Source organism: Numenius arquata, chromosome 12 (genome assembly GCF_964106895.1).
Source record: "Numenius arquata chromosome 12, bNumArq3.hap1.1, whole genome shotgun sequence".
In the NCBI taxonomy this organism is placed as follows: domain Eukaryota; kingdom Metazoa; phylum Chordata; class Aves; order Charadriiformes; family Scolopacidae; genus Numenius; species Numenius arquata.
Window position 1 is genome coordinate 30,422,125 of NC_133587.1, and position 12,470 is coordinate 30,434,594.

General features: G+C 38.8%; 1 protein-coding gene across 10 annotated transcripts in view; it reads right to left on the bottom strand.

Moving 5' to 3' along the window:
- Window positions 1-12,470, bottom strand: part of PARD3 (par-3 family cell polarity regulator) — a 458,715-nt gene that overhangs the window by 140,074 nt on the left and 306,171 nt on the right. For all 10 annotated transcript variants that reach the window (XM_074156981.1, XM_074156982.1, XM_074156980.1 and 7 more), the window contains 2 exons: window positions 8,378-8,605; window positions 2,417-2,633 (listed from right to left, as the gene is read on the bottom strand). In XM_074156981.1, the coding sequence (XP_074013082.1) occupies window positions 2,417-2,633; window positions 8,378-8,605 (445 nt within the window). The remainder of the gene's footprint in view (window positions 1-2,416; window positions 2,634-8,377; window positions 8,606-12,470) is intronic.

Genomic DNA, 12,470 nt, shown 5'->3' on the forward strand with positions numbered 1-12,470 from the left:
GAAAAAGGAGAAAAGAAAAAGAACTACAAAGAAATCACAATGTTGCACAGAACCAAAACATCCAATTATGCTTTGATCAGGGCTTGAATTTTAAATGTTACTGTCATCATTAGTTTCTATCGCACAACTTCTTTCAGTGATTACTTGATATCTGTGATATATGTCAGATGTACAGAAAAACAAAGCATGTTATAGGCAGAAGTAGTAGCTTATCTTGCAGACATAATAAAGCCCATCTCTCAAACACTATTGAGAAGCCTGTCAACAAAGCAAATCAAGCACCGACTGGAAATGAGGCATAATGCTTAATTCCTTCAATCAGCATTTTCCTGCTTGCCAGGAGCATCTCTCTTGGGTGGGCTGACAAGGTGCAAGCTAATTTACAGATCCAGGAGGAGTCAACTGCATCTGGATAGCACTGCTCCCACGTTAATTAAGAGGAGACTGAAAAGTAAAGTTCACTCAGAAACGGTAGTGAGGGAAAAAAATAACTCAAGGAAACGTTGACTGTTATGAAGAGCAAATAACAAAGTGATCATCAGATCTTCCCATCAGTCAAATTACTGCTCTTTCCAGATTAAAGATTTCAGAAGTGTTATATCAAGCATACAGACAAGGTTACTTCTTATTTAGCTGGGAGCACCTGATTTAAAATGGTATTAATTTCCACTTTTGCACTTGTTTCCATCTAGAGCTTTCCAAGCTGCATGGAAACACCAGGCATTAGGCTCTAAGGCTAGAGGGCAGAGAAGCACCAACAAGTCCCTCACTGAGCTGAGTCTCTGGAAGGTGAAGGCTCCTCTCTTTGGATGGGACCCTCTGCAAGCCAACCCTTTGCCTGCACACCAAAGCATGCAAGATGAAGCAGCTACCTCACAGGTCCTCTAGGTACTGGGAATGTTACACAGGAAGAAACTGAGGACCAAGGAGTTGCTCATGCTTTCTAGATGCTGGAAGCACTTTCTGAATGAATCATGAGATAGCACTCATGGTATCCAATAAGCTACTTAGAGCTGATTATCATGTATAATGTGCCTCAATTTTACCTGTCATTTCTGCTGTACAAAAATGGCAAGACTGCAGAAAAGAATCAGCCAGCATTTTTCATCTCCTGCCTTCCACCCTCCTCCAGCGTGGTTTGCACCTCTCCACTCTTGGCTTGAATTTAGGCATGCAAACACCCAGGAGATGACGGCATCCCTGTGGGACTTGCAGGCGACCAGGCTGAAGAGCTCTCCTCCTGACATATGAGGCTGTCTCCTATGACTCTTTTGGTGTTCTGTGGCATATGCTAACAACCTGATATTATTTCATGTTTTCTAAATGCATTTTCTAACTAATATTTCCTAATTAACTAACTAATATTTTCTAATTAACTGGTTTTTCTATTAAATAATTTTGTAATATGACTTAGATACATAACTCTCAAGAACTTACGTTGTTACAACCTAGGTTCAATTAATGTTTTACAGGATAAAAAAAGTAACAGGATGAAAGTTAACTGAAGCTCCACTTATATGTTTTCAGAGCAGAAACACTGTTAATAAATCTTTAAAATAATACTGGTATCTCACTTCTAAATTAAATAATGAATCGCTGCATATACAAAAGAAAACAACCACTGCCTTAATATTGTTTTTTCTTGGAAATATATTTATTTACTCTAGCTAACTAAAAGAAAGACCGATTTTCTTGCTCTCTCACCCCTTCCCACAAGTGATCAAAGGTGTTTGTCATGTTTCACCATTTACCCAGAACAGCAGGGTGTCCCTCAGCAGTCTGCTCCTTTCAGATCACTTATGCCTGCTGGAGAGATGACGCCTTTCAAAAAAACTCACTGCTTGGTAAAAATCAGGTCTTTCACTGACCCTTTCTCCGAACTGTGGGTTCTCAGAGAACACAACCTTATTTAGACCCTGTTTTCCTTGAGTGTGCTGTTTTTCAATCTCAAACTGATTCATCTCTTTTGCATCATGCCTCCATGATACCAAACAATCTTAATAGTAAAGCAAAGAAAAACATTCATTTAGTAACACATAAGCTTTGGGTACAGTATAAGAACAGTACAGTTTAAGAAAAAAAAACCACCCCAAATTGTTTGACCTGTCAAAGAATATTCGTGCACTACTTAGACATCACCAAAGACTCTTTCCAAGACCAAGCAGTTTGTTGTTTAAAACCACTTTTTCCTTTGCAGCCCCTGTAGTCTGCCAGCCACCACCTCCTCTTCCATTCTGAGCTGCTTCTCTTTCATGATACCACCCATAGGCTCAAAAATTGAGAGATCAGCCTATACACATCATGTATATTTGTATAGTAAAACATGGCGTCAGCAAACAGTCACAATGTAAATGAGTAACTAAAAGATGAAGCTTCTTTCGATAACTCATTATACATTTGATTGCAAAACACCTACCGGAACATGTCTCCTAAGCCTTTCAGCATTCCTTTCTTTGCCTTAATTTTATCCTTCTCTTTATCTCGATCTTTCTTCTTTTCCTTTCCAGCCTTTTTTCTCTCGCCTTTGTCTTGGCTTCCATTCATCTGTCTCTCCAATGAGTGGGATGGCTGGTCACTTGCTGTGGACACAGATTCTCTACCAGACCTTGAGCTCTCCTCTGTGTCTTCTTCCACTGAAAGCAAATGTTAAGAAACATCAGTAGGATAAGAACAAACACAAGGAGAGGCATAACATATTTTGAAGTAGAATATATGCACAACCACAAAATAGTCTTTCTTTTTTTTTTTTTTCCAAAATCAGTATCTCCTCATGTTGGGGTTTCCTGGAACGTTCGTTTGTACTATTAAACTCCCAAAATGAAGGAATTCACCTTTGCAGAACACTCTGCAAAACACAATTCATGCTTGGCAGGTACTCTGAGTAATGTATGGATTAATGAAGAGGATTAGCAAAGTGATGTTAATTGGTCCGTTTTGTTTCATCTAAATCAGTTGAGGAGAGCTTCAGAAATATCTGCAAAAAGAAAAACAGCAGTGCAGCATGCCCTGTCAGTAAATTCCTAGTAATATTCTCATAAAAATATGAAAGTCATTAAGGACTGTTAACCCTCAATACAAGCCTTACCAGACTTTTTCTTCTGCTGCGAGTAACATAATGGTTTTGTCACACTACTTCATTTCCTGAAGCAATTTAAAACACATCATGCACCATGATTTTTATTCTTGGTTGAGACGGGGCAGCCTGGGAGATTCAGGTGGGGAGATTCCAAGCAGCAGAACAAGTGAAATCCTTTAAGGGCAGATAACATGTTCCTTCTCTCTTTCTAATCCAAGACCAAGACTCCAAGAATCCTAAAACCTACCCAAGGTTTGATTTAACACAAGTATTTCAGAAAATTTGAAAGAAAAATTACCAAGAGAATCAATCCATTCAAAAACTGAAAACTCCTCCAGTAGCTTAGTAAGAAAGAGATAAAACACTTCAAGCTCATGGGTCAGAATCCTGCAACCATTCTGACTTAAAGCCAACTCCAAAAATTATGTTGCATGGCTGGTGAATCTGTGACCTTCCAGGAGCTCTAACATTTTATATCATCACACTATAAGTAGGGCTTCACCATCTCCCAATTTTCCAACAGACAGCACGAAGCAGCAATTAGCATCACAGATGCATACTTTGTGCTGTCTCTTGTAGCTCTAATGAATACAAAGGCTCCAAACAACTTTTGGCAGTAGAAGTTGAAAAATACAGTTTTGCTTTATATATACACAGCCTGTGGAAAAGAAATTTTTTTTGGTACTCGGTAAGATTTGGAAATGGCCACAGCTTATAGAAGGAAAAAAGAATCATTTTTTAGTTTAGTATGTTTACTACTTCTTATTATTAATCCTACTAATATTATTGTTTCTAGACCTCAGTGACTCTTCTACAGCCAATAGAAGTGTATTAATTCCTTAGAAATTTCTCATACATAGACTATCGTAAAATATAAACTTGCTTTTCTTAGTCATCTTCCATATTCACCTTAGAAGTAATTCATTGAACTTGAAAAGTCTACAAATCACTGACAGAAAGTCATTTGATATTGTCTCTTCTCTCAGATACTTGCCTGCAAAATACTGTTTATTCATTAATATTACAATACACAGACCTGTCCAATAGACTTGGTTGGTACTTATTCACTGAGTATCCCAAAATTTGTATAAATATTCTGCCCTGGAAGATCACTATTTTAAGAAAAACATACCATGTCAGGTAAATCTCAACATTAATAACTACTTTTTGAATCCTAACTATTCTGAAGTACAAACCACCAGGAAAAAAAGGGGGGAGAAAAACAAAACAGGTCTCAGTATTTCATGTTAACTTGTCCTCAGGACCATTCTGAGATAAGTGCACGATACAGCTTCTCAATTGTAGACACAGTTTTAATATTTGGATAATTGTATTTTAGAAAATTAATAGGCCTGTCCTGTACATGCCTCTGTACTAGCTGTACTTGTACTTTTTTTGGTCACAGTGTTTCTTAATCAATGTCTGGAATGATATTTAGGTATTATTAAAAGAGTAGTGGAAAGTCACTTTAGAACAGAAATGCTAATTTTTTGCATGTTAATTTATAGCTACAATCTGTTCCAGTTAAAACCAACTAGACATTTAAAAGATTGTACTTGCAAATGAATATAATTAGTAAAAAAAATTGCATTAAATTTCTGACAAATTTTGAAGTAAAATGTTTACTTGGTACTCCATTGCTAGAATTTTAAAGATTAATCAGTTTTGACTTATGGTTGTTCATATAACAATACATTAAATTAACCCTAAATATGTATTAAGTGTACTGTGCTATGCTGAGTTGCTGAACAACTTGTCATAACAATGCTTCCTCTTATTATTTATTTTGCATATTCTGTGGAGATAATATTGCCTCCTTTCCACACTTGTCCTGCAGTAAATATTTGTCTATCATACACCCTTTGCTTGCAATTAACTCCATAGCTTAGACTGAGCCCTGTGAACTAGGATGCCTGTTCTCCTGCAGTAAACCCTGATGTCTCTACTGCAGTAAAGAGATTTCCATTTTTCTTAAAAGGACTCAACATGAAGAAACTTGTTTCACTTTTATGCAGCACAGTTATTCCGCAATTAACGTACACCTAATTACTAGCATTTAGAACAAATGCAAATGCTGCTCAATTAAAATTCAAGCCCAGCCTTCAAATGAAACTTCTAATTTTTGTTAAGTTGCAGTAATGACATTAGGTTACTGCAAAACACAGAATGTATTTGTTTTGGTGCTGTTATTTCCTCCCTTTCCGGCAACCCCTGCCTCCCCATTCAGGATGCTGAAGCCAAAAAAATAAATTGGAGTATGCTTTAAACATCAATTAAACCTGAAAACTAGTGTCAATTCATGAAGCACACTGTACTATGGAGAACTACACAAACAGGTATTATGAAGCTATTCTCCTAATTAGGCCATAAAATGGAAAAGATGCACATGAGGAATCAAAGCTCCTTAATGTGAAGCTATTTTGCCACTAAGCTTCTAGGCCTCTTATTGTGATATTTAATACAGCCCTAGATTCTAGCAATTAAGATTCAGCAAAAGATTAGAAAGCTTTGTCGATCTCTCCCAATCCAAATGCCTTGTTCTCATTCAAGACGCTAAAGATAAACATTTTGCTTCCAGTCAGCTACTTCAAGTATTAAGGAAACAAAAAAAAAATTATAAAAAAAGCAGGAAAAATGATCTGTAAAAGCTGAACACCCACACCTTTCCACAAATGTCACTTCTTTACAGCCATTAAAACTCACACACATCTTCCCAAATACTTTTAAAAATGTTACCCCAGAACCGGTCACTGCTATCTGATTTTCATCCTACATTTAGTAATTTAATAGCGTGGTATTCCAAGGATAGCAAGTACATTCAGAAGAGAGTCAGCCCCTTGGCCACACACACTACCTGTATTTTCATAGCTTTTGTATATGGGGTGATGACATGTTAAGCATTCCTCTATACAATAAATTGCACTGCTATTATTTGCTACTCCAAAAAGGGTCACTGTCTGGAAGAAAGAAGCACTCTCAGCACTGAAACACTTGGAGGAGAAAGGGGGAAAAATTCAAGTAAGACAAATGGATCCAGCCTCAAGGGTACTAGCAAATTGACCACCAACATGTTTGCCTGGGTCTTATAATGAGAGAAAGCCACATTTTAATTTCAAACAATTATGGAATAATTAAATACAATTAAAAAAAACTTAGGCAATGTCATTATGGCAGCAGTGAGGCATTAGTTACGTTAGGACCAGATTGTTAAATTAACTTCTACATATTTGTATGTGACCAGGCTTTGTCCAGCTGAAGACACCGTTTGGTAAATTCTCTGGAATCCGAGGGCACGTATAATTTACACAAAGTGGAACAGACTGCAGTGCTTTCAGTTTTAATACAGATACAGACATGTTTTCAGAAAGGCAGACCTGAGGACCTAGCATTTTGTGTTGCTCCCAGGCAACATATGGCTGGGCCAGCCCTTAAAATCCCATGGCCACCATGAGAAAGAGACAACCGTGAGGACTGAATTCTGTCCAACCAACTTACTACATTTGCTTTGCTAGTTATCCACTTCTATTAACCTGGCACTGCAAGTTTCTGAATTACTTCTTAGATGTCTTATTATAATATATGGAAGGTATTAAAAGACAAGTAACTCAACAGAACGTGCAGTTCTATGCACATAACTTGGTCACACTTTGCTCAGCCCCTTTACCACGTGAGATTTGAGAACAGCCTCACTCTTGCTCTCCCATAACACTGAGGTGGCTCTTGGTCCACCAGTGCTTGACGACTTCAACCATACAGAGAGGTGAGGGCAAAGACTCACCCCATGGCATTTCAATTTCAGCCAGAAGGCTTTGTCTGGTTTCTGCTACTCCCATGCAAAGGACACAAAGGCCACCAAATACTACCTTGCCACTCGCTACGCATTGCATCAACAAGCTCAAAACCCTTTACAGTAATCTCATAAATCTATAGTCACCTAGAAAGTGTTCCATGACAACAGTTTTGCTGTATTTTTGACCAAATGAAGTCAAACCATCTTAACTTCTGGATAAGCCTTGGATATCTGATGCCTCAAAACAGGGTATTACCTCTCATAGGCTCACACTAAACAAGGCCTTCTAGAAAAACATGGTCTTATGTCCCAAAAGACCATAGGAACACAGTCTGAGAGAACGATCAGGATCACTACACATTTTCTCATACCTATTCTTCCACTGGCCAGAAACAGATTGACAGCCAGCAGCACCAGACCAGCACTTAGCCTCACTGCTGCGTGAAATTGCTAGGTGCTGGAAAAGTGAAGCAGAATTAATTCCGTCCATAACTACCTTTGAGAAAAGTGACTGGCAAAATGACCTCCCTTTCAGTCTCAGAACACTTTCAGAAACAGGTAGATTTAAAAAAAAAAAAATAAAAAAAAGCAAAGTAGCTTATAAAAGAATATCAGGGAATGACGCTTATGAAACAGACTTTCTGAAACTAAAAAAATTTAAAAAGAGCGGAGAGTGAAAAATCTCTTTTCAAGCCTTTTCTGTTAGCATTCGGCTAAATATTTTACTACTTCAACGTTCCCACCATCATCTTCATTCATAAACTTCTAACTAGCTGCAGGTTGATTGAAAAAAATTCTGCTGGTGTGTGACAAGTTGAAAGTAGTGCAACATGAAGGTTAAAAATGCAATGATTTTAATACAACCCCTGATTGAGGTAATTTACCATTCATACTATTTTCATTCAATACAAGTTGTCATTTTACCAGCCCATTCTTACATAGTTCAATAATGATAAGGTTAGCTTTGAAGTGATTCTTTTATGTTAATGACATTCTCCACATGTTGGGTCATACTTCGGGTTAAAGAACTGAAAATGTAAATGAATGCCCATTAGGGTGGGTAATAGCTGATCATTAACTTTATATTTTATTAGATCTGCCAGCCTTACTCACTCTAATTAAAGGACAGTGATTTCTTTTTTCCCCCAGACACTACAAATGTACTCTTTCAAAGTTAGATGCACATATTTTTGTAACATAAATTCAGTGGGTTTTTTGTCTTTCTGCATAATTTTTTCTCTAATTTACATTAGTAAATTAATTAGCTGTCTTACAGAAAATTTTCATAGTAATTTCAGTAAACACACGCCTAATAATCTTATTTCAGAAAGGAAGGAAGCTGCAGAGTATTGAAGGGATATGAAGGGAAAAAGCCTGAAAAAAAATTGATGAAGAGAAGTGAGTTCTATTCTTTAAAAATCCTAAAATTAGTCTCTACTACTTTTAATCACTTCCTAAAAGAATTAACCTATGTTGTTAGCATCTTTTATGTACAGTAATAGTTTACTTACAAGTTTCCATGCCTTCATCATCATCATCTGCTACAGGTTTATCATATGATTTGTCTATGGCAGCTCTGAAGCTTTCATTGCAGCCTCGTCCTCGGATAATTCGCGGGCGCGGGCGGTGGAAGGGAATATCACCATTCAGAGTCACCTCAGCAACAGCTGTCTGCAGGCTTTCTAATGAGCTGGATTTCTTCAGACCTAATGAAGGCCCCACATCTCTGGTTGGGGAACCTTAGCAATTCAGGGGGAAAAAAAAAAAAGTAATTAGAATTAGTATTGAGAACTGCATGCTTGATTATGCATATCCATCCTGAAAGTCTTTGGGGACACACTTCACATTATTCACATCATCTCTCAGTAATCTGTAGGGAATTCTCTGCAGATTTGTTGGTCTCAGAAGTGAATGAGGATGTCAAGTCACAGTCAACAAAACCAACAACGTTAGCAATGTCTGGCTTTTCGAATCAGTGAAGAGAGACCAACATCCATTACTATTTTTTAACAATTTGAACGATAAAATAATCATGGGGCTTTAAAAATATAGCTCATAAAACCAGCAGAGATACATATCTCCCAGCATCAAAGCTATTAATTATTTTTGTTTTGAGCAGAAAATTTTATCTGGACTAGAAACTGATGAACAGAGACGAGATTATGGGCACGAATCCTATTGTGTTTAGGGTAACAGTCTTGCAAAGTAGCCTGACTTCTGGCTTCAAGTAACATGCTGTTTGCTTTTAATTGAGTTTTAAAGACTTGCATCGAATTGCTAACAATTTCATAATGAAACGCTTCTGAGAAATATCAGTTGACTTTCTGGGATTTTGTGTAAGTTTCTTAAAAATATATGTGGAAAAGACCCAATTAGTCAGGCAATACCAGTTATCCAGCTGGAAAGGACAGGCATTGCTGGCAGCCACCGGGTTGACGTTTGGGCAGCACTACAGCTGGGGCTGAGGGCAGCTCTTAGCATGGCCGGAGGTGTGCCAAGAAAACCCCAGACAGCATTCTGCAAAAGCCTTTCCCCACCCAGACTTTTCTTCTCAGGTTTGTGGACTAAATGTCTAGCCTCTGTTTTCAGACACACACAGTAAATCAGCTGAAAATTTCACAATTAGATCTCATATTATTGTTAAAACTGGGAGAGATCTTTCAGGGGCAAAAAAAACCCACTGCATTTAGTTGAAGTTATTTTATTCAAAAGTGCAGTATAGTCTTGGCCAGATTTTCCATAGGATTTTTAGCTGCAGAGAAAGATGAGGTAGGACATCATCATCATCGCTACATTTCCTTGAAGTTATGATCCAAAGCCCTTGCCCAGAATATGGAAACCCACTTTTTCTCTACCCAAAGGGAGCAGAACAGAGAAGGGTGTTGTGGCACCACAGCAGTCCCAGGTGGTGGGTTTTTACTCCGTTGGTATCACTATCCTCATCTGAGAGAGGCACAGAAAGATAAATTTCAAAGCCAGCCAGCACTGAGAGACAGAGCCAAGAACTGAACCCTCAGGAATACCAACCAATGAGCAATACATTTGTAAGCAAGGTCTGGTGTGAATAATGCAATAAAGGAAAATTATCTTTTTAAAGTATTTATCTCAGAATAATACAAAGCTCTGGAGTTGATCCCTATTCTGGCAGATATTAGGAGGGAGAAGAGAGTATCTGTCACTGTTCTTTAAGAAAGGTATGTGAAGTTACCTTACATTGAGAAAACTGCTACTACACTACTAAAACCAGTTTCTTGTACTATTCAGAATTGGGTGGGGAGGAAGAGGGTTGCTGGACCTACAGAAGGGATCCAGAATAGCATCATGGCAAGTCTTCTTGTTTGCTAACTTGGTATGAGATGGAGCAAGGCAGAAAAGCTTTCATTTTCCACTCAGCTATTAAAAGTCTGAGCAATTAAGTTAAGCTGAAATCCTTCAGATGAAATAAATTCAAACAGCTGTCAAACTATTCCCTTTCAGCTGCCCTACAGATGAGATGAACTTGTAAATAGAATGAAAAAGAAATGTATCCTCTTCCACAGGTCTACACTGTGGAAGAGTGTGTGTTCCCCCAGTTCCACTGCGGTGTGGTTCCCCCAGTGGTCGGGAGTCCTGCTGTTTGGACCCTTGGGCAGAAAGAAATCCCCTCCAACACGTGAGAAATTTTATCTTGGTGAACTCACATCTCCTAGAAGAAGCCACCCTCACTCAGAGCCTGTACTTGTTGGAGGGCTGAGGGTCATGAGGACGGTTGGGGCCACAGCGCAGCTGCTGGGGTGAATTAGAAGATCCAGCTGGGACAAGGGGGGTTGATGGCTTCCCAGCTGTGCAAACAGACAGCAGCCCTGGTTCACCAAACTTCTGAACGTGGGCTGAAGTCTAAGGCAAGTATTTTTACATAACACTTTCTTTACCAACTAAAAGAAATCCAATTTAGACAGTGCCCTATAAAGCTGTCCACTTTCTAGCATATGCCAAAATCTGCTACTCCACTACTTCTTGCAGTACACAAGAAATTACTTTTTATTTTGTTTTTTAATTTTTGAGATTATATCTTGTTAAAAACAGTCCATGTGACAGGAAAAATGAATGCAACATTTTGAAGGAAAAAAGAGGAAACAGGACAATCATATATAAACCAACTGTTTGACAGATTCAATTCCATATACAAAAGGAAAGGGTATCCTCTTACATGGTAACTTACTGTAAACTTCCTTATTTCAGATTCTGCTTTGCAATCTTCTAAATGAAATACTCCTATATCTTTTCCTAATTACTGAGTGGCTCTTTTTGTAAACAGTGATTATAAAGAAGGCATTTATGTACCCATTTATGTTCATAAAGGACATTAAAAAAATTCCATTTTCAGCCACCCAGTACAGAACTTTGTGAGAACTGTATTTATGTAGGTTGTGCTTTCCCAAAGGAAAAGCTAGATGGGATATGACCCAATGTTCCTTGAGTACCGTAAAACTAATAATGGATTACAGAAATGATAGGAATATTTATTGAACTTGGGTGGCCATGAACACAAGTGTGGACAGGTTGCAGAATTTTGAAAGAGGGAAATGTCCTTTTGCAAGCAATTTAAGCACCGTGATCATAAAGCTATGTATATTTTAATACCTTCACTATCTTCTATGGCCACTTCATAGCAAGTCTACTATTTCCAAAATATATAGTTAAGCCTCCCTGTAAATTGAGTGAGTTCAGAATTTATTACTAGAATTCACCAGCCAGAAAGTAAGTTGTTTACCCATAAGCCAGTGAGAAACAGCAAACTTTCTTTAAAATGGATTCTGTTTAAAATTTATGAGTCACATCAAAACCTTGTTTTCTAAATACAAAAATGTCAGCATTTTCTTCCAGCCTTTACAGCGCTGGTGGTAATCATCAGAAATGTTATCTGCTCAGAACGAGTTCTACTTCAGTTTTGACACCAGAATTTAAAGTAGAAAAAAGGAAGAGAAAAAGACACATCCACCTAAAGCATCTTTATATGACTGAGGGATGAAAGGGGTTCTTTTATCGTTTTTAAAATTTGACGTTTATCAAAATTTTCCTTCCCAACAATTTTTTTTAGCAAATATCCTTTGAGGTAGATCCATCCCTCAGTACCACAGCCATCCTCCTCCCGCGACTGCCACCCCGCTCAGCCGTACGGCTCGGCTCCACACGCCACACACCCCCATCCATCTCTCAAGGGTTCTGTAGGGCACTCACACCACCCTGCCAAGCTCAGCCCCTGCCCACCACACGCGCGCGTCACCGCTGCCTGTGTCCCCAGCTGGCCAGCCCTTGGGGACATCGGCCAAGCCTTGCCCTGCAGGCCATGCAACCACCCTCTGCTCATGCAGGACCGTGCCGGCGTTGTGCGCGTCTGCTCTCACCCGGCACTGACAGCCCCCACCATAACTTCACAGCACAGACAGATCCAGCGAGACAGGTCACACACACAGGTCACACCTTTGCTGCCCCCTGCTCCGAGCCCTTTGTTTCTCCCTCGTGCTGAGGCTGGTTTATAACTCATTACGCTCCCGCTTCTCGCACCTTAAGTGTTTATGCAGCGCCCCAAAGCCGCTTGGGCGATTTGCAAAGGCAAAAAGC